The following is a 23,641-nucleotide window of genomic DNA, read 5'->3' as shown; positions in this document are numbered from 1 at the left end:
CTTCAGAAATATTTTCTTTCAGTCTGCAACAAAAAAAAAAAAAAGAAAAATCTTTTTTCTAAATGCATTATTATTATTTGCATAATATTTTGTTTCAGTTTAAAAAAAAAGAACACGTTGGTTATATTCTAAATTCAATAGGATTGAATTGAAAACTGGCAATGAATAATACTTAGAAAGGAGTCTTTGAGTACTTGAGTTCAAGCAAGAAGACACCAAAAGATTCTTCTTTTTCTTTCCTTTAACTTTCTGTCTCTCCTTTCTCTCTTTCTCTCATTTCTTCTTTCTCTTTCTCACTTTCTAACCAATATATTTCTATTAGTTTCTTCTGCCATTATATTGACATTTATTTATTTCCCCTACATAACAGTGAAGAAGTCAGGAAGTGGTAACTGTAGTAGTAGTAGTAGTTGGTGGTGGTGGTGGTGGTGTCAGCGGTGCTGTTTATTTGTTAATAGCAATTTTTTTCCCCCATTTCTCTTGTATGAAGTATTCATACTGTGAATGATGTCATCCTACAAACGACAGCAGAAGAACACGTCCAACACAGCATACTGCTAGTGTAGGACCATTTGTGGAAGCCCCACCTAATTATTCATGCCTCTCTCTCTAATTACTGGCAAAGCGCTTTGGTGAGCTATTTTAGTTAGGAAAGTACAACTGTTAGCACTTAACACTTTAATTAATTAATTACACCATCCATCACTCTTTTCCTCATTCGTTTGTTCTGTTAAATACTCCTGCACATTTTCACACTCCTAGTTAAATTAACTGATGGAAAAGAAAAAAAAATCAGATGTGATGGTCACGACTGGAATATCTTTGACAATATTCTACTGGTTCAAGGCTGATCTAGTAAGATTAACCCTTTGGTGTTTAAGCCGGCTATATCCGGCCCAAATATTCTACGTTTTACATTCAAACTGGCCATATCTGGCCCCTCACACCTAACCTACATTGGCATTCTAAGAATAAACTATCACACCATTGAAACTTCAAAGCTGTAAGATAATGTATGATTAATTCAAAACAATTTGAGGGGAAAAAGTATTACATTTAACAAAGTAATCTGAACACTAAAGGGCTAAGCAGCAATGAAATATCCCTCAAATAATACTTTACTGTTTTAAAAAAGGAATGTTACAGTAGATAATGTGGCCCTTAGATATTTTTTTTTCTTTCTTTTACATTGCTTAATGAGAAGAGTTAAAGGTACGTTGCCTAGTAGTTGGATTGTTATTCTCATGATTGCAAGAAAAATAATAAAACAAGCAACAAATGGTAAAATAGATAATGCCATGATTTGATTAACGATACCTTTCTCTTTTCTGGCATTGGCTCTATATTGTTTTTCTGTTTTCTTTTTCAGTTGGTAGCATTCATTTTGATTGGTGTAGCAGCTTATGGAAGAGCATCTGCTGTGGTTACCAGCTTGACGTTGGTTGGTAGTATCATAGCATGTGGAGTTTTCCTGTTTCTCATTGCAATCATTGGCTTTATCGGAGCTCTACGGCATCACCAAGTCCTGCTTTTCTTTGTATCCTTTCACTTGGCATGTCTCACATATGCGCAAACATACAAAGCATGTTTGTTTTTTTTTTCTTTTTAAATACTTTAACCCTTTAGCATTTAAACCAGCCAGATCAGGCCCCTCACACCTATCCTACAATATCAGTCTAAAAATAACCAATCACATTATTGTAATATTCAAGCTACAAAATAATATATGATTAATTAAAAATAATGTGAATGAATGAACATTACAACTGACTGATTAATCTGAATGCTAAAGGGTTGAAATTTCTTTTTCAGAAGTTAAAAATGGGAATTCATGGTTCTGAATCTATTTATGGCTGTACCCTAAATGATTTGAATGATATTGAAACTTACTTTATCCAGCTAGTTATTCCAATTATTAGATATATTTTAGAACTTTTCCACAATACTAGTATGATATGAACAGTTTTGACAAATTTTCCTTTTTGTATATTTTGGATCAAATAATTTTGCAACCAGACTAATTTCTTACAGTTAACCGTAAAATATGAGTGATACTGGATGTTCAACTAGTTAGGCTGAGGCAAGCCAGGTTATCTATTTCACACTCAAAAGCACAATATGATCTGAACTTATTTGGTCAATAATCCCGTACATTCAGAGTAATTGTACTTTTTATTTTCCATATCAGTATCTGTTATTAAGGTGCAGGCATGGCTGTGTGGTAAGAAGCTTGCTTCCCAACCACATGGTTCTGGGTTCAGTCCCACTGCATAGCACCCTGGGCAAGTGTTTTCTACTATATCCTCGGGCCAGCCAAAGCCTTATGAGTAGATTAGAAAACAGCCTGAAAGAACCCTGTCTCACACACACACACACACACACACACACACACACATATATATAGCAGGAGTGGCTGTGTAGTAAGTAGCTTGCTTACCAACAACATGGTTCCGGGTTCAGTCCCACTGTGTGGCACCTTGGGCAAATGTCTTCTACTATAGCCTCGGGCTGACCAAATTATTTAACATCCATTTTCCCTACTGGCATGGGTTGAATGGTTTGACAGGAGCTGGTCAGCTGGAGATCTGCCTGGGGTCCATGTCTGTGTTGATATGGTTTCTACAGGTGGATGCCCTTCCAAACACCAACCACTTTACAGAATGTCCTTGGTGTTTTTATGCAGCACTGGCAAGGGTGCTTTCACAGGTCACCAGCATGGGTACTTTTTATGTGGCACCGGCACCCACAAGCCTGCAAGATTAGGAACACTCAGCTGAAGTGGAATGCAGGGGACATGCTGTATGCAAGGACAACCATTCTTTGGCAGAAACGTTAGCACACCAGGCGAAATGCGTAGCCATATTTCATCTGCTGTTACGTTCTGAGTTCAAATTACGCCGAGGTCGACTTTGCCTTTCATCCTTTCGGGGGTCGATAAATTAAATACCAGTTATGCACTGGGGTCGATGTAATCGACTTAATCCATTTGTCTGTCCTCTCTGTGTTTAGCCCCTTGTGGGTAGTAAAGAAATAGGTATTTTGTCTGCCGCTACGTTCTGAGTTCAAATTCCGCTGAGGTCGACTTTGCCTTTCATCCTTTCAGGGTCGATCAAATGAGTACCAGCTAAGCACTGAGGTCAATGTAATCGACTTAATCCATTCGTCTGTCCTTGTTTGTCCCCTCTGAATTTAGTCCCCTGTGGGTAGTTGAAAATAAACTTTTACTTAGCTTGACATGTTTTCTCAAGCACAGCAAACCACCATAGGTCTCGGTCCCCTACAGTATTTAGCATGGTGGTAGTACTGCTGCTGTTACTATTAGCATAAAAAATAGTTGAATATCAGACTACAGTATTTAAAATACTGTTATGGTCAACTTGACCGTTTTCCTTACAGAATCAATAAAACAGGTACAAGTGCATATGTGTGTGTATCCTTGCTTTGATGCTATGTGATAGTTGTAAAATGATTGTAACTCTCAAACAAACAGTGTCATTTATTTCCAATATCCTACAAGAACATGTCAGGCTATCGGGGAATATTACCTGGTGAGGTAACACCAGGTGAGGTCTGGTGACAGGTAGGGCATACAGCCATAGAAAATCTGCCTCAATAAACTCCGTCCAGCCTGCGTAAGCATGGAAAAGCATGGACATTAAAAGGATGATGATGATGATCATCATCATCATATATTCATGTGTGTATATGTGTGCATGCATGTGTAGAAACATAGCAAAAATTAACACAAAAGCAAATTCTAAACAAGTTTATTTGAAAATAAAATCATTTTATAGGTGTGTGAGGGAAATTTATCAAGGTTTAATGCCTTACTGAATGCGTTTAATGTTTCTTTTCTTCTACCCCTACCTTCACCCATTTGTTGGTCTAAGGAGAATAGGAAGTAGTTACGACCTTCTGAGAACCGTTTTCCTAATCTGAAGGACCAGGATATTTGTGTGACAGTAAGGTTAATGTTTCACTGATGTTGCTACAAGTTTATAAATAATAGGGCAGGGATGGAGTTTCAGAGAGATGTGCTTGGGGGATGAAGAGAAGTATAGAGCAAAGTATTTAATATAGGGAATGAATTATGCAGGATTTATAGTAGAGATAAAGTATGTGAGGTGTTATAGAATTAATTTAGAGTGCAGTATATATTTAATACAGGGTATTCAATATAGATTTTGTGGAAGTACATGGCCTAGTGGTTAGAGTAGCGGACTCGCGGTCGAGATATTGCAGGTTCGAATCTCAGACCGGGCGATGTGTGTGTTTATGAGCGAAACACCTAAGCTCCACACGGCTCCGGCAGAAGGTAATGGCGAACTTCTGCTGACTCTTTCGCCACAACTTTCTCTCACTCTTTCCTCCTGCATCTTGTAGCTCGCCTGTGACGGACCGGCGTCCCGTCCAGGTGGGGAACCTATGTGCCAAGGAAACCAGGAAACCTGCCCTTATGAGCCAGGCATGGCTCGAGAAGGAACAAACAAAAAAAAAAAACAATTCACTATAGATTTAGTATAGGCTGCATGTTATAGAAAGAATTAATTTAGAATACATAACATATTTGGTATAGAGTATTTAATATAGATTTAGTACAGGGTGCATGTTGTAGAATTATTATAGAGTACATAACATATATTTAGTATAGTATACATATAGTATAGATTAAATATAAGGTTTCTCATCATCATTGAGTCAGGTTTGGATTCACAAGCATCTGGTCCTTTTCTCATCTCTGTCTTGCATGACATATGACAGTTTTTTGGGGTTTTTTTTTTTTGAAATCTCCAATGTCATCTGTTAACCAATCATTTTATGTTTTCAGAGTGACCGTTCAGATTTCAATATATTGAATTTATTGTAATTATTTAATTATAGAATGTGTGGTATGGATTATATATATAATGTATAGTGTAGATGAAGTATAGGTTAGATATTATATGGTTTAGTACAAGTTGAGAAACTGGGGGGAAGGAAGTAATAAATAGCAGATTTTTGACTCAGTGATTAGTACACGATGGGGAAGAGAAGGGAATTAAGATATAGTTGTTTTAGTAAAAATGTATTGTGTGGAGTCAGTTCAGAATGGTATGTCTGCATTGACAGTAATGTAAGAGGCAGTGAGTGAAACAGAGCAACATGTGGTTATGCAGTGGCCTTGTCGAAGTTTGACATTATTGTTGAGCTGGTAGTTATAGAGTTATGATTTAACAGTAGAAACCTCATTGCCGTTTATTGCTCTGTGTTTTAGTATAAATTTCTCAGCTGTCTTAACAGGAGACTGTCATATGATATTCTCAAGGAAAGGCTTTCATCTATAACCGTCTTAGATTTCCTGGGCCACTAAAAGAAGTAACGTAATCAGCTAAATCAGTAATGTGCCAAGGTCAGACAAGACTGATTTTGCAAAATAAAGTCACTTCTTAGACAATGCCATTTGTGTGGGTTTAATGCCATCTAAAACGGTCTCTGTGCTTTATGTGCAAACAGCTTGAACAATTAGGTTTCAGTTTCTTGAATTTGTTTCAGAAGAAAACAAAGAAGAGTTAATATAATTTTAGGTCTGCGAAACAGCAGAGGGCAAATTTTTGCTTACTCAAACCCACTCTCTGGTTTCAGTTTATAGTTGAAACTGCTTCACTTGCACTTGTCTCTCTGGGAAAAGCTTCAACACCACAACACCTCCATTCATTCCTCTCTATTTAAAAAAAAAAAAAAAAAAAATTCTGAATAGTGCGCAGGAGTGGCTGTGTGGTAAGTAGCTTGTTTACCAACCACATGGTTCTGGGTTCAGTCCCACTGCGTGGCACCTTGGGCAAGTATCTTCTACTATAGCCTCGGGCCGACCAAAGCCTTGTGAGTGGATTTGGTAGGCGGAAACTGAAAGAAGCCCATCGTATATATATATATATATATATGTGTGTGTTTGTGTGTCTGTGTTTGTCCCCCTAGCATTGCTTGACAACTGATGCTGGTGTGTTTATGTCCCCGTTACTTAGCGGTTCGGCAAAAGAGACCGATAGAATAAGTACTGGGCTTACAAAAGAATAAGTCCCGGGGTCGAGTTGCTCGATTAAAGGCAGTGCTCCAGCATGGCCACAGTCAAATGACTGAAACAAGTAAAAGAGTAAGAGAGAGAGAGAGAGTGGCACTCCCAAGTTAGAAGCAATCCTCGAATTCTATGTTCTTATCTCGAAGCAGCAAAGCCCAATCATGGGTCACCTAACTATACATCTAGCTGCCCAGTTATGTCCTACAAAAACAACCAGAGGAATTCTATATAGTTGTTAGTCCTGTTCAAAGCATTATTATATCTCTCAAACTTTCAGCTATATATATTTATTTTCTGTTTTTTCAAAATCGTAACTCTTAGCAAAACTCATCCACTTTAAAGACAGACATAACTAAAGATGCCAATTGAAAGTTAAGATCAGCTGCTACAAGCCACAGATCTGCTCAAACAAAGCTGGCAAGGGCCTTGGTAATCAATAAAATTATGGTAAATTGATTTTATGTTACCATTAATAGAAATAGCAAATTGATTAGCTATGTATTGCAATCCAACTACAATACGGGAAAAATCAAAACAAATAAGGCTTTAGAATTTATTACATATAATGCTCTTCGTTCTTCTAGAGTCAATAAAATAAAGTACCAATCATGTAGTGGGGTTGGTATAACTGACCATTTCCAATTTCAGATCTTGTGTCTATGTCAAAAACAGTTATAATAGTCTTTTACTGATTTCAGTTATTGGATTACGAGCAAACTGAATCATCACCTTTGAAGTTTTTTCTTGTCTCTTGCATTGATTCCAGTACTTGCTTTAGTCTAGTTACTTATTTTATCACCTTCTGTTTAAGAAATCGTTAAGTTATATATTGATATAAAAAGATGCAACACAATTTAATACATTTTGTACTGATGAATACTGGCTTCTGTGCCGGTGGCACATAAAAAAGCACTATCCGAACGTGGCCGATGCCAGCGCCGCCTTGGCTGGCTTCCGTGCCGGTGGCACGTTAAAAGCACCAACCGATCGTGGCCGATGCCAGACTCCCCTGGCACCTGTGCAGGTGGCACGTAAAAAACACCCACTACACTCGCGGAGTGGTTGGCGTTAGGAAGGGCATCCGGCTGTAGAAACACTGCCAGATCAGACTGGAGCCTGGTGCAGCCTCCTGGCTTCCCTGACCCCAGTCGAACCGTCCAACCCGTGCTAGCGCGGAAAACGGACGTTAAGCGATGATGATGATGAATATAAACATGTGTGTGGGTATGTGTTCGTGTGTGTGCAACTTCGGCTGTAAACCTCTTTTGTTTTTAACTGTGACATGCTGCAGTTAACCCACTATGTCATTTCTAATGAAAGTGGCATTTTTATTAGCAAAAAAGTTTATGGTACTTATTCTTCAGGTGAGTCTTTAATTAATTGCATTTTCGTTATATGAATGAATCTTTTAATTAATAAATTAATTGCTCATGGCAATACAAAAGTCTACTTAAGATATAAAAAGAGCTTTAGAAATGTATGGATGTATTTCATATGTCTTTGTTTCAGTAAAAGTAGGATGGTGAATTTTTTTTTTCCTCTTGTACATTTGAATCTTTGAATATTACTTAGAGCAGTTCTTATTGATTTTTCTTACTTTCTTTTTTTTTTCTTTCTTTTTTTTTCTGGTAGCTGTATTTCATTTTATTGTTAGCTACTCTTCTTCAAAATAAGACTGGAAACTTGTCTGTCAGGTAGATTGAGGCGATAAACTTCTTTATGTTCCTCATCAAAGAATTTGGCCAAATGGATTGATAAAATTTGAGCACCATAACCATGCAGTTCAGTCATCTGGCAACAGAATCCCAGTCATTCTGTGTTCAAATTATACCATAACAATTTCTTATTGTTGAAAGTATAAAGAAAAAATGTATTTTTCTGCCACCATCACTTATTGGTTTGTGTGATATAACAGAAATCTACCTTCAACATTTCTAGTAAATGCACACCCGAAGAAGACTGCATTTTTTGCCTCAGCCAACAAGGGTGCTTTTATATGTCTGCTCAAGTTGCTCCAAATCTATATACTACTAAAACTCTCTGCTTGCTTGCTTGTCTACCATTTAATACAGCCAAACTGGCACATAATGGGAAAATATTATGAATTAAGGTACCCCTGAAATGTGAATGCAAACAGAATGAAACAAGTTTTGCGTAAATCGAACCAGAGATTCCTGAGATATGGGTGGGGTGGCATATTCATAAATATCCAAAACGATGCATAATGGGAAAATACTCTGAAAATAACATAACCCTGAATAGGAAGAAACTCTAACCTTTCAATTAGAGACATGATCAGTGTCTTCTCCATTTTGAAGACAAACTTCACAGCCTGGGCAAAAGTCTTAGTGACTTTAACTTGCCAACAAAAAAATATGAAGTGTTTTTACAGTAAATGTTTCTACTTTTGATTTTATTAAACACAATATTTTAATCATTTAGAAATATTTTTAAGTAAATGTGATTTCAAAAATGCAAGTTGTTTGTAAGGTACATACTTATACTTTAACTTTCTTTAAACAGACAATATTAAAATTTTTTTAAAATTATTTTCAAGGGTGAATATTTCATAAAGGACCCATTAGTACCCTGGTGTGAAATAATATTTTCCCACAGGTTTTTCCCAGACCTCCAAACCCACTATAAGCCACTTTTTTTCCCAGAAAAGAAAGGGATGTTGTGGACCTCGGAATTTCCTGAGAAATCCTGAGTTTCCCACCAATGGGGTTTTATTTTGCAGGGTATTTTTTTTGTCTTTTCCAGGTTGTTTCACATGCTTTCAACAAATGTGACATCAAAATCACTCGTAAATGGCTCCTTTCCCCAGAAAAGGAAAGATTTAGCTGTTATTTCTAGCATGCCTTGCTAGCATGTAATAGTTATTTGCAATAAAAGACCCCAAATAGCTGTTATGTGGTAGCAGGGCGTGCTAGAAATAGCAGCCAAAACATTCCTTTTCTGGGGAAAGGAGCCATTTATGTGTGATTTTGATATCACATTCATTGAAAGCATGTGAAATAACCTGGGAAAGATAAAAAAACCTGCAAAACAAAACTCCATTGGTGGGAAACTCCAAGGTCACCACCATCTTCTTCCCCATTTCTTTTCCAGAAAAAAAGTGGCTTGCAGTGGGTTTGGAGGTGAGATATGTTGAAATGCACTTGAATAAAACCTGTGGAAAAATTTATTTCACACTGAAGTTTGAACAGGTCCTTTACAAAATATTTACCCAAGATCAGGACAGGCATGCAAATAGAAGGATCAATGAGACCAATAAAGCCAGGTTGAGTGTCTGGGGGAAAGCGACAGAAGCAGGAGAGATCAGGAATTGGACACTCGGAGAGCTGAGTGTCTGGTGAAACAGAGGGAAAAATAAACAAAAACAGGAGACATCATGAATTGGATGCTCATTTGAATACAAATGGACTAAAACAAGTTTTGTGTGAATTGGACTACAGGTTACTGAGATACATGGTTTTTTCAGGTTCTTTTATAAATACTTTGAAAGTAAGGTACCATTGAAATGTGAACACGAAAGGAATAACACCAGTTTCGCATAAATCAGACCATGGATTCTTGAGATACACAGTTTTTTGGGTATCTTGAACTATTGGTGACCCAATGGGTCACGGGTAGTCTAGTTTCCCTTAAATTACATCCTGCCACCTTAAATAATGAAGACATACTAGATAATGTGGTTCTAGACATCCCCTAAAAATCTAAAACAGACGGGATGGTCTTTAATCATAGGTCTGCTGAATCAAGTTTGACCTTGGGCTAAATGATAATCACATTTTCCTCATTTACCTTCATCTATATCACCTGAAAATATAGAAGTTGCATGACAATTTCAATGGTGAAAAGATGACCAAATATATAAACTTCTCCAGAACACTGGCTTATTTTAAAAGGATTTTCCGAGACAATAAGTTCAGTCTGTAGCTGAGCATCAATCAGTTGGTTGTACTTCCGGTCATGGTCTTTTAGTCTTTTTATTTTTCCTTCTCTCATAGTTCACTTTTTATCAGCTTATGGCAGTAGGTGTTTCTTCCTATTACCATTCAGGGCCCAAACCTCCAGCAAATAAATTCTCTCTCCTAGATGTAGGTAAATGGATCGATAAGTAGATACATACATACATCTCATTTATAAATATATCATATATATATATATATATATTATATATATATATATATATATATATATAATGGACTCTCCCATCAAAGATGATGATGAGTGTTCATGCACAAATGACTGTTTTATAGTGATCAAATGTATGTGCTATATATTAGCTCATTCCCTCCATTAAATCAGCATTACCTGAACATGCGCATAGTGTACCACATGTCAGGTGTTGAAGTGATAGAGTAATGTTAGATGAAGCATTTTGCTCAAGAATACAACGCACCACTTGGTCTAGGAATTGAAACTACGATCTCATGATTGTGAATGCAACACCCTAACCACTAGGCCATGCAGCCTCACTATATATATATATATATATACACACATGCATAAAGAAAGAATGAGAGAGGGGGGGGAGGTTTGAATTTACCTAGCAGTTTGATTATATGGACATATGGCCCACTCCCTTCTGTATACTAATGACCTATTTGTTCTTACTACTAACAATGACACACTCCATTCCAACATCAATAATACCTTCCATGATTCTCCATTAATCCTCTGCAAACAGGTGTCAGTCATCTGCTATTTTGACAAATCACACCTGGAAAATACTTTTTGCTATGAATACAGACCTAGAAAACCTCTTGCCATGACAACATAGCAGTCTAGTTAGGCTTACACTGTACATTTAACACTATCGCTACACACATCAAGAAAACTGTCTTGTACTATGGTCTCACTAAACATTGCCAATACACAATTTAACCCATTTGTTACCATATTTCTATAGACATACACTGTTCTTGTTTCAAATAGTTTTTAAATTATTGAAGGACTGGGGAAAATATTATTAATCCTCTCAGGTCAGGGCCCCTCTGTCTAACTTTTCCTTCCAACTGGGCAAAAGAATAAATAGTTGCATTCACAGTTCAAGAGTAATGATTGCAAATAGACTAATGGACAGAATCTCAAAAAAATCCAGGAGAATAATGATAATAGACCTTGTTCTCAACTACTGTATTTATTCACCTGAATTGCTACTTCCCTCATCGCTTTCACCTTGCCAGCATAAGTGTAAATTCTTTGTCCAATGAATAAATATCATTAATAATTTCTTCAACTGCAATGAGTCTAAGCTTTGCTCATTTACAAGACAAATTGCTAGGTTCATTGCACGCTTATTTCATTGCAAAATCAGTTGTTTTTTTTTAGTTTTTTTAATTAAAAACAAAGGTAAATAACAGCTGTGGGGGGACACCATAAAAACTGTGACATGATCAATTGTCTAATTTTAGTATTTTAACTGCTTTTTCTACATGTGTTGTTCATTACTGCTTTAACGGATATCTAGCACAGATGACGTGTAAACTATTCCCACTAAAGTAGGAACACAGTGTGACAGGGTTAAGCTTGTGTTTTGAACATAAATCAACATGAAATTTTGACAGATAGTTTTAAATCAGATCACTTTAAAACAAGCTTATATCATAAAACAAGGGGTGATCTCAGGTGCTTTAGTATCAGACTCCCTACAAAAGTTAGAAATTCACTATTTCTGACGATCTCACAATGCAACTTCACAGATATAAAATGACCAAATCTTCACCCTTTACATAACCCTCTCTCTTGTTCTCTCTCTCTCACCATAAGTGCGGGAATGAAATTTGCTCAGGGTTTGTAAACCCAGTTTTTCTGAAGGATGTTCAGCACATTTCCATTGTCCCACAAAAATTTTTAGGGCATGTACTTGCAAACCCAGATTTTCAGGAGGATGTTCAAAATATTTCCATTGCCCCCCAAAAATTTTAGGGGGTGCACTTGCACCCACTACCTCCCTGTTCTTGAACCTGTCACACACACACACACACGTACTAGACTGCATCAATTCACCTGATTAACAAAGACTCACTCACCAACACACTTCAACCATTGACTCATAAATGTACTGTTTCTACTCTCCACCAACTCTCTTACTACTACAACAACTTCTGATTCTCTGAGTTTCCAAACTGCTTACCACCTTCATTGCAGCCCATCCTCTTCTGCGCTTCTCATTATCCCAATTGTGTTTCACCCTCCAAAACTTGTACTGTGCACTTTGACCAATCATTCTTCCCCAGAACTGCAACCCACCAAAACTTCCTCTTTGCTTGTATTTTATCAAGCTGCAGAATTTTATGCTGTCGTAAACAAAACCAGTCCTACTCACTTTGGTAGCACCAGTAAAAAGTAGAAGCAATGCCCTTTTTCCACCCTGTCCACCCCCACCAAATTGTATATAATAATTTAAACAAATATTGATTGGTTGGTTGACTGAAGGATTTCTTCAGTCATACTTTACATTATATAGAGAAAGGGGGAGAGGGTAAATGAGAAAATGAGGTATAGGATGAGTACACTTATTACACTTCGTGGAAGGCAGTTTGTAAATGAATGACTTACACATACATTGAGAGTGGAAGAGGAAAAGGGGGGGGAGGTGTGTGTGTGTGTGTGTATATATATATATATATATATATATGATCATGTGTTACGTATGGATGAGGACAACTGTGTGAAGTGTCACACCCTAACAGTGGAGGGAACTTGTGGAAGAGGTGGACCTAGGAAGACCTGGGATGAGGTGGTGAAGCACAACCTTCAAACGTTGGGTCTCATAGAGGCAGTGACTAGCAACCAAGACCTTTGGAGATATGCTGTGCTTGAGAAGAGACAGCAAGCCAAGTGAGATCAAAGCTGTGGCCTATGCCAGTGTCACATAACCAGCCCATTTGAGAGTACCCATCAATCATCGGCAATATACTGTGCTTGAGAAGACCTGTGGAGTCAAGTAAAATTGTTGTCATGGTCGATGCCAGTACCACCATACAAGTGTGGTCGATGGCATTGCTGCCTAACTGGCTCCTGTGCTAGTGACACATAAAAAGTACCCACTACACTCTTGGAGTGGTTGGTGTTAGGAAGGGCATCCAGCTACAGAAACCTTACCAGATCAGATTGGAGCCTGGTACAGCCTTCTGGCTTGCCAGTTCTCAGTCAAACCGTCCAACTCATGCCAGCATGGAAAGCAGACGTTAAACGACGATGATGATGATGATATATACACACATATAGGCAAAATCATTAGAACATTAGACAAAACGCTTTGTAGTATTTGTTTTATCTCTTTACATCCTGAGTTCAGTTCCTCTTGTAATCAACTTAATCTTTCTGAAAGTGATAAAATACTTGTCAAGTGCTGGGGCACAACCATCTCCTTTTCCAGTTGTTGTGTTTTAGTTTTTTCCAACAGGTCGAGGGTGGGAGTGTTGAGCAGGTGTGCGTAAGTGAACACTTAAAAAGCATTAAGCATAAAGGTATAATACATGCTGATGTCAGATTATATTCAATTACGCACGGCAGCCTCATTATTTGTGTGTGTGTGTGAGATGTCTTATAAATAAGTTGACGTTTTTATAAAATATTTAAATTCACATAGAGTATATGTTAGTCTGTTTATCTCCTATAGGAACATGTTAATTTGTCTCAGCAACATGTGGTTTATATGATTCACTCATTCATTATGGCACATAGATATGAATGCAAATGTGTTAAGTGATTTTTCACTTTCCATGTTTAGACAATCCACTGAGAGAGACTACCATATGACTGCGTGACCTGTTAGAAATATCAGCCAAATGTGCCTCAAACCATAGCTAGTCATTTTAAAAGAAATAAAAGAAATACTGGATGACTACAACGTGGACATATTTGATAACAGAACTGTTCAATCAACACTGGCTTGAGGTTAAACTGTCATAATGATAGATTTTGAAGGTGGAAGCTGGAGGCTGTGACACCCGATGGTGTCCCAATGATCATTAAAGTGTGCTTGAAACAGCTTCAATACACACACACAAACACGCATACACTCGCTCTGTCCTCCAGGTTTCAAATAAATTTCAACAGTTCTATTGTTAGAACAGTTTTCATTAAGAACCAGCCTAAAATTTTGGAGTTCACACATATTCAGAGATTAGATGGTGCCAACAGCTGCTGGGCTTATCTATAATTTATACAAGAAATATGATGCTAACGGTTATGGTGACATTCATGATGATGGTAGCAGCAATAAGGGAAATAGATAGTGTTTGTAGTGGTGGTGGTAGTAGCAGGAGTAGTAGTAATAGTAGTAGTGGTGGTGAGGGTGATTGAAACAGTAAATTTAAAGCTAAATTACAACAAACATGTTACATTGAGGAAATAATAATATTGATTTCTTTGATCTAGGCATAAAGCCATTTTATTTTTATTCATTTATATTTATCGAATTGAACTCCCGTCTCCTGTGGCACATAGCTAGCTGTTAACTTATCGATCGGGGATGGAAGATGAAAGCCAGATTCTACCCTGGCGGTTTTTGAACTCAGAACGTTCCGAAGAATAAAGCTAAACATTAATCTAGTTTTGTCTACAACTCCAAGCCAATTCCACAGCTCTGTGTCGAGCATTACATACATTTGTATTGGCACGGTAGTAGGACAGACGCCAATATTTATAGGAAAAAGTAGTACAGACAACTGAATTGATTGGCTCTCCGTAGACAGGTGCAGGTGTGGCTGTGTGGTTAGAAGCTTGATTCCCAACCACATGGTTTCAGGTTCAGTCCCACTACGTGACACCTTGGGCAGGTGCCTTCTATAGCTCTGGGTCATCCAAAGCCTTGTGAGTAGGTTTGGTAGATGGAAACTGAAGGAAGCTCATCATGTGGTGATGATATATATATATATGAATGTGTGTGTTTATTACTGTTTCCTTATCTTGACATGACATGATAGTGAAAACATGTCTGATCTTAGGAAAATATTGAATTACCTGGAAACAGGTGGGAGTGAGAGGAGGGACATCTGGCTGCAGGAAACTGACCTCAAGTTCAACCTGACATATGCAAGCATGGAAAAGTGGATGTTAAAAGGATGATGATAATGATAATACACACTCTTTCACACACACACAACAGAACCTTTACATGGTTGCTCAACCAGCTTGAGATATTAGCCAAATGGTCATGTCTAAGATACTTTGATCATAAACAACTTAGGATGAAACAACTTGCCATTTTTTCAGATACTTACAAACCTTCGGGGATGAGTGAACAGAAACTGGGAGAGCTGGTCCCTAACTTGTCTGAAAGTACAGGATTGCATCAGCCTCCAAAGGATCTGAAGCTGGAGCTTATTCAAATGAAAATCTATGTACTGTAAGACTGTATCTGGTTTGTTTTATATCACAGACTACCACCACTGCTAATGACTATTCTCTGTCATAGGACTAAGAGTTGGCAGGGCAAAGTGGTTTATCTTTTGTTGTACATGTTTCGGTCATTGAACTGCAGCCATGCTGGAGCACCACCTTAAAGGGTTTAGTCAAGCAAATCAGTTTTTAAGTTTGGTACCTATCCTATCAATGTCTTTTGCCAAACTGCTAAAATATGGGGAAGGGACACAAACAAACCAACACTGCTTATCAAGTGTTGGCAAGAGATAAACAGATACACACACACACACACACACACATATATATATATATACTCTTTACACTCTCTTGTTTCGGTCATTTGATTGCAGCCATGCTGGAGCACCAACTTTAGTCGAGCAAATCGACCCCAGGACTTATTCTTTGGAAGCCTAGTACTTATTCTATCAGTACGGGGACCATCATCGGTTGTCAAGCAATGTTGGGGGGGACAAACACAGACACACAAACACACACATACATATATATATATATATATTACATGTATACGACAGGCTTCTTGCAGTTTCTGTCTACCAAATCCACTCACAAGGCTTTGGTCAGCCTGAGGCTATAGTAGAAGTCACTTGCCCAAGGTGCCACGCAGTGGGAAGGAACCTTGAACTGTGTGGTTGGTAAGCAAGCTACTTACCACACAGCCACTCCTGCGCCTTTATATATATATACAGTGGATTTCTACATATATCCATATATTAAATTCACTCAGAAGACACCAGTCAGCCCAGGGCTTCAGAAGATGCTTGCCCTATAGTGGGACTGAACTCAAAACCACATTGCTGCAGAGCAAGCCTCTTAACCACACAGCCATACCTTATCATTGAAAACCAGGTCTATTACCATCCATGTAATTGTTAACATCAGCTCTGTAGTAGCACTGGTCCAGCAGTAATCCTACGACAGCAACAACAGCTACAGAATGTGTTTTGGAATATGTTATTTTACAGATTTAGATTTTAGATAACAACCCTCCTCCATACTCCCACTCTTAGAATATGACCATTTCTAGTTGACATTTTTTTGTCATATCTTTGTATGTTTACACATAAACATGTATTTTAAAACTAAATTCTTTAAAATTTAAAATTACATGTATGCATGCATGTGTAATTGGTATTTGTTGTTTTAGCTCTGAGTTTGCTCTGAATGAGAGGACTTGTGGTTTCAAAAGAGTTCCAGTTATGACCATCCTCCCTTTTTTTTTTTTTTTTTTTTTTTAATATCTAGGCCAAGACTACATCATTCATTGTTACCATATCTTTTTTTAAAGACAGTTGTGCGTGAATTGAGGGAGATTTAGTTGCTATTTCTACCAGAACTCACAACCACATTGCCTCAGTTTGTGTGTGTAATAAGTAGAATTACAAAGTCATATAGAAAGGTTGTGTACAGCTAGTCACTACTGAAACGATTCTGATTGTACTTTTACCAATCACAGATGAGTGCAGTCAGCTTGGTGTCTATGTCCATAGACGTGTTAAAAACAGGCATTGTGTGTGTGTGTGTGCAGAAATTAATATACACACACACACATTGTCGGTGAGTAGCTGTAGACTAGTTAATGTAATTACTGATGAAAGTGGTAGTGGGAAGTCGGAGGCAGTCTTTTACATATGACACTTGTAATAATTGTCTCGTCATTAGCTTCCTTAGCTTGGCTGTACTGTACTATGTGTATGCCTGCATCGCTGAACATGTTTGCATGTGTGTGTGTGTATGTGTGTGTCGGTAGAGGTGAAATAAGGTATAAAATAATGCGGAAAAAGTAGAAAATGTCTAGCTGACTGAAGAATATGTGCATTAGACATCTTTTATTATTAAACAGCAGTAGAATATAGCAGTTACTGGTTGTGGTTATTTTCACCAATATGTTGGTGGTGGTGGTGGTGGTGATGGTGGGTCACCAATGAAAATTTGACTGATTCCATTTATATTTGTGTGTGTGTCTGTTTATGTGAAGTTGTTGGTTAGTTGGGTGGACATAGTGGAAAAAGTGTGAACAGTCGGGCCGACCAAAGCCTTGTGAGTGGATTTGGTAGACAGAAACTGAAAGAAGTCCGTCGTATATATGTATATATATATATATGTATGTGTGTGTGTCTGTGTTTGTCCCCCTAGCATTGCTTGACAACCGATGCTGGTGTGTTTATGTCCCCGTCACTTAGCGGTTCGGCAAAAAGAGACCGATAGAATAAGTACTGGGCTTACAAAGAATAAGTCCCGGGGTCGAGTTGCTCGATTAAAGGCGGTACTCCAGCATGGCCGCAGTCAAATGACTGAAACAAGTAAAGAAAGAGAGAGAGAGAGAGAGAGAGAGTCGAAAAACGTAGAAAAGGTGCAGTGGTGGGGAGGTCATGAAGATGTCCACAGAGTAATTCTTAATAGAATTGAACCTTGTGTTAAGACTGAATCCTCTCTAGGCACAAGGCCTGAAATTTTGGAAGGGGTGGGGGTTAAGTTGATTACATCAACCCCAGTACTCAACTGGTACTTAATTTATCGACCCCAAAAAGATGAAAGGCAAAGTCAACCTTGGCAGTAATTTGAACTCAGAATGTAAAGATGGACAAAATGCTGCAAATCATTTTGCCTGGTGTGCTAAAGATAAAACCAGTTCACTGTCTTAATAATAATAATAATAATCAGGCTCTCAATTCCCTGATGCAGTACCAGGCAGTGGCTCTCATGGCTTCTGATCTTAACTGATTGGAAGTGTTATCATTTACATTGTTTTTTCTTGGTATAAAAGATGGGCTACAGCAAATATTCTGCTCAATACCACAGATTTGCTTGTCACTTGTTTGACCTTAACCAGTTGAGCATGTCCCTTGGTGGCTGATGATATGTGCTTATCTGATTATGAGCAGAAGTAGTGGGGGAATATCATAGCCATGTGTTGTGAGGAATTCTTTGGGGTTTGAATAATACACCTCTGGAAACATGGATGTTTCATTCATCATCCTTAAAACAAACCAGGGACCTTTTGAGCAGAATGGGCTACTCTACTTGAAGAAAATTCTTACTGAGCCCCACCTTCAAGGTCATGCGCTGTTTATCTTGATATGAGATCACCATGTTGCATACATATGGTTGTGATGCATGTGCCTGGTGTACCCTTGTCAGAAGGGTAGTCATGATGGGTATATTGCACTTCATATATTTGTATCCCAGTGTCACTTTGATGGCATGCATTGCTCTCTCACTCACTCAATAGTAAGAATAATAATAATTTTTTCAGCTTTAGGCACAAGGCCAATAGTTTTGAAGTTAACGGACAAGTCAATTATATCAACCGCAGTACTTGACTGGTACATATTTTATTGACCCTAAAAGTGTGAAAGGCAAAGTTGACCATAGCAGGATTTGAACTCAGAGCATAAAGAGCCTGAAGAAATTCCACATAACATTTTGTCCAACATGTTAACAGTTGTGGTAGCTCACCTCCTCAATAGCAATAATTTCTAAGATAGACACAGGGTTTCCAGTTTAAATGAGAGAATACAGGGAATTAACTTAACCTCCAGTACACAATTATGTTATTCATTAACACCTCTTTATCTTCTCTCTGGAGAGATGAAAGTTAAATTTGGTCTTCATAAAATTTGAACTGGGATGTAGGGACACAAGTAAAAAACTATAAAGGATTTTGTCTGATACTCTACCAATTCTGCCACCACCACCACAACAACAACAGCAGAGGCACAATGGCCTAGTGGTTAGGGCAACAGACTTGTGGTCGGAGGATCGCAGTTTCAATTCCCAAACTGGGCGTTGTGTGTGTTTATTGAGAGAAAACACATAAAGCTCAACGAGGCTCTGGCAGGGGGTGGTGGCGACCTCTGTTGTACTCTTTCGCTCCAACTTTCTCTCACTCTTTCTTCCTGTTTCTTGTCCCCGACTTCCTACGCAATCGCTGAACATGGATGCGCATACATCCATCCGTCAATGCTCTCGGCGTCTGGGGTCGACCTGCTTTCTCTTCTGCGGGTCTTACAAATAGCAAAGGACCACGTTTCGGACTTCTCCCACTACACACGGGACAAAGACCGCTTCGCTCAACAAACAAACAAGCAAACAACAGCAATAATAATGCTTTCAAATTCTGGTTCAAGGCCAGCAAGTTCAGGGGAAGTGGTTAAGTTGATCATATCAACCCTCAGTACTCGACTAGTATTTATTTTATCGACCCCGAAAGGATGAAAGGCAAAGTCAACCTTAAGGGAATTTGAACTTGGAATGTAAAGACTGACAAAATAACTCTAAACATTTTGCCCAAAATGCTAACAATTCTGCCAGCTTGCCACTTTAAATAATAATAATCCTTTCTACTAAGAGCACAAGGCCTGAAATGTGGGGGAGGGGACCAGTCGATTACATCGACCCCAATGTTTCACTGGCACTTAATTCATCGACCCCGAAAGGATGAAAGGCAAAGTCAACCTCGGCAGAGTTTGAACTCAGAACATAAAGACGGATGAAATACCACTAAATATTTTTCCCGGCATGCAATTCTGCCTGTTTGCCGCCTTAATAATAATAATAATAAATAATGTGAGAGGAGAAAATCTGAATAATACTCTACTGTTATTACATGGCCTAGATATTTGAAAGACTAACGCTATTGTGCTGGTGATGGAGCAGGGTGTATGGTATAATAATTATATAGACTGCTCGTATAGTGAGATGAAAAGTTTATAACTGAAGTGGTATAGTAAGTTGGGATGTCGCTAATGAGGAGTGGAGGCCACAAGACCATTGGATCTGGAACACTAAACTTCCCCCTCTCCTAATATAAAAAAGATATCCAAAACGTTTGAAAAATATAAATATAGTCTGTCTTAGGTGGGCACTGCTGTATAATCTGTCCTTGGCAGGCACTGTGATAGATATAATCTGTCCTAGTGGATACTTTATATAGTAAGACAATTTTACAAAAGCACCCTATGTATCTGTCTCTCTCACATTTGTTTAATCACCTTAATCTACTGTTATTACATGGCCTAGATATTTGAAAGACTTCACGATAATGTCTGATGCTCTATCAATTCTGCCACCACCACCACCACAACAACAACAGCGGAGGCACAATGGCCCAGTGGTTAGGGCAGCGGACTCGCAGTCGGAGGATCGCGGTTTCGATTCCCAGACCGGGCGTTGTGTGTGTGTTTATTGAGCGAAAACACCTAAAGTTCCACGAGGCTCCGGCAGGGGGGGTGGCAGCCCCTGTTGTACTCTTTCGCTCCAACTTTCTCTCACTCTTTCTTCCTGTTTCTTGTCCCCGACTTCCTACGCAACCGCTGAGCCTGGATGCGCATTCATCCATCCGTCGATTTATCTGCCATTCATCTTCATTATCGTGTGTTTTCCTCTTTTGTCACCTAAAATAATGTAGTCTCTGGAAATACAAAAATACTGGTTAGTCAATACTAGCACACCTTTGATTACAAGTCTGCTCAATCGGTGCCTTCTTTGGACTAAACTGCAACAACATTTATATTTAGAGATCTGACTTACTATTTTTTACTTCTCCTTTGTATTACTCACCCTTATTTCAAGAAGCCGTTTGCCTGTCAGGTCTTACTCCAATTCCATTACCACTTTACTTATTACCATTTTCCAAAATAATTAACAAAAATCAATAAAATAAACAAGTAAAAAAAAATAACATTTAGTTCTGGAATTTAGAGCTGGAATGCCATTTCAAGAGTTATTTACAAAAATAAACAACTATTCAGTAGTTATGGAATGTGGAATTATTATTATTAATAATAATAATAATAACATAGCACTGGTTCTAGTATAATTCCCTATGGGTTAATTATTACTGAAACGTTACTGCTTCTATAATTTCTTCAAATTATATTGAAAATACAAACAAAATCTCTCTCTCTTTCTCTCTCTCTCTCATTAACACAGAAATTTTTGCTAAGTTTTGTAACTTCCGGTGCTTGTTTATGATGATGATAATGATGATGGGGTAGTGGTGGCGACGAAATTGAAGTGATTGTAGATACAGCAATCTCCTGTGTTGTAGAAAGGTTGTATTCCTGAAAGCTTTGCTGTGATGAGGGAATTCTATAAAGCAACATCTATTTCCCTATTGAATTCCATGCAATAATTGTGATGCATTCCTGTGTAAATTCTTGGAAAAATAAACCAAAAAATACAAAAACCAATGCCAGTACTTGTATTACCATAACTAAAATTTCTGAAACATGAGGAATCCTTGTGTATTGAGGATGAAGATAATGATGGCAACAGTGATGGTAGTGATGGTGACAATAATGGTTAATGACAGTGATTCTACTTCCTCAACTGTTGCATCTATATTGTTATTCTTTTGTAAATTTTTATCATTTAGTTGGCAGAGAAGGGCTCTACCCATCACCTTTTGCAGGACACTTGTGCTGCACTTGGGAGCAGTTTGTTTTGCATCCTATTTTTTTTCCATGCTAACATCTGTTGAACAAATACACAGTATCGAGACCTTATTTTATAGTCAAATGCCTCCTCCACCTCTCATATATATATATATATATATATATATATATATATTAATTATAATAAAGGGTTAATTGCAACAAGTTGCTCAAAACCACATACCGAAAATATTAGAAATGGCAGCCAAATCGGTCACCATTTCCTCCTACTAGTAAAAAAGTCTCTACAAACAAACAGAATTTGCAACCCGTATATGGTAAAGAGAAAGAAAATATATTGACAAGGAAATGAACCTCTGGTTCTAATCCAGAAATGATTTCGTCTATAATTAATCCAAATAGACTGGGATTTTATTATTTTCTTTCTCTTTACCATATACGGGTTGCAAATTCTGTTTGTTTGTGGAGACTTTTTTACTAGTAGGAGAAATGGTGACCGATTTGGCTGCCATTTCTAATATTTTCGGTATGTGGTTTTGAGCAACTTGTTGCAATTAACCCTTTATTATAATTTATTAATTTTATTAAATTAATTATATTTCACCCTTTTTGTGTATATATATATATATATATATATACGAAGGAGTCATACCCAATGACTGGTGTAGCAGCATAATAGTCAACTGCTACAAAGGTAAAGGTGATGCTTTAGATACAAATAATTACCTCATCTGAATCACTATGAACTTGCACTTTCTGGATCACTTAGTTTTCTGCAGTATTATATATATTCATATATCTTTGTTTCCTCTTCACTGAGTTATAACTTAATTTGATGTCTTGAAACTGCCTCTTCATGTTTTGTTCTATTATACCTATATATATATATATATATATCCTAGTGATAAAAAATCTACAGATGGAGAAGAACATACTACCACCATGTTCTTAATGAGGAAATTAACCTCTCTGTCTATATATCTACCCTCTTTGTAATGTTGGCAAATGAAATAAGTATAAGAATGTGCATTGTCCGTTTAATTAAAAAAATTCTATAAGTGGCTGAAGATTGCTCGACATTTTAAAACTGATGTAATACTTACAGTGTTTAATAAAATGAAGTAGCATGAAACAATTGTACTACACTACCTTGGATATCCTTGTTGCTTATTTTGATTATAATCACCCCATTTGATTTATATGGATAATACCATACAAAATTCTGGTGCCTTTAACTTAAGTACCATATTCATCTGAATCTAAATTTTGCTGAACTTATATATATCTTTATATATCTTTATATTTTCCTTAACTTTTTTTTACAGTACATGATCATTTTGTTTCTTCTGTTCCTCATCCAGTTTTCTCTAGCTTGTGCATGTCTCGCTATGAACGATGCTCAGAAAGACTCTCTTGCAATTAGGGGATGGAAGCTTGCTGGTAACAAGACTCGCTACGATGTGCAGTATGTGTTTAACTGTTGTGGACTCCAGGAAGTAAATGCACCAGTTTTATTGAACACAGGACACCCCGTGTGTAGTGGAGTGAGTATCATTCGTCTTTCACTTGTTTCTGTATCTGTACTTTTTTTTCTTTTTAAAACTTTATATTCTTGTCAATGGCTGAGTACCATGTGTTCCAAAGAAAGAACCCTTATGCACTTGCTTGATCTGCTGGAAACAGCAGCCAAATTTCCCTCAGATCACAAGCCTAACCACTTAAAAAAGAATGTAGATTGTATAATATAGTCTTAGATACAATGCCTGAAAAGACTGGGAATGGTCAG

The 23,641-nt window shown here is 37.7% G+C and overlaps 1 protein-coding gene across 2 annotated transcripts in view; it reads left to right on the top strand.

The window, feature by feature from the left end:
• The window catches only part of LOC115220706 (tetraspanin-13), a 114,965-nt gene that overhangs the window by 48,421 nt on the left and 42,903 nt on the right, over positions 1-23,641 (top strand). For both annotated transcript variants that reach the window (XM_029790855.2, XM_029790854.2), the window contains exons 2-3: positions 1,370-1,537; positions 23,181-23,399. In XM_029790855.2, the coding sequence (XP_029646715.1) occupies positions 1,370-1,537; positions 23,181-23,399 (387 nt within the window). The remainder of the gene's footprint in view (positions 1-1,369; positions 1,538-23,180; positions 23,400-23,641) is intronic.

Source organism: Octopus sinensis, linkage group LG17 (genome assembly GCF_006345805.1).
Source record: "Octopus sinensis linkage group LG17, ASM634580v1, whole genome shotgun sequence".
Taxonomy (NCBI): Eukaryota; Metazoa; Mollusca; class Cephalopoda; order Octopoda; family Octopodidae; genus Octopus; species Octopus sinensis.
Note: the sequence above shows the minus strand (reverse complement) of the source record. Positions and strands in the feature narration are given on the sequence as shown.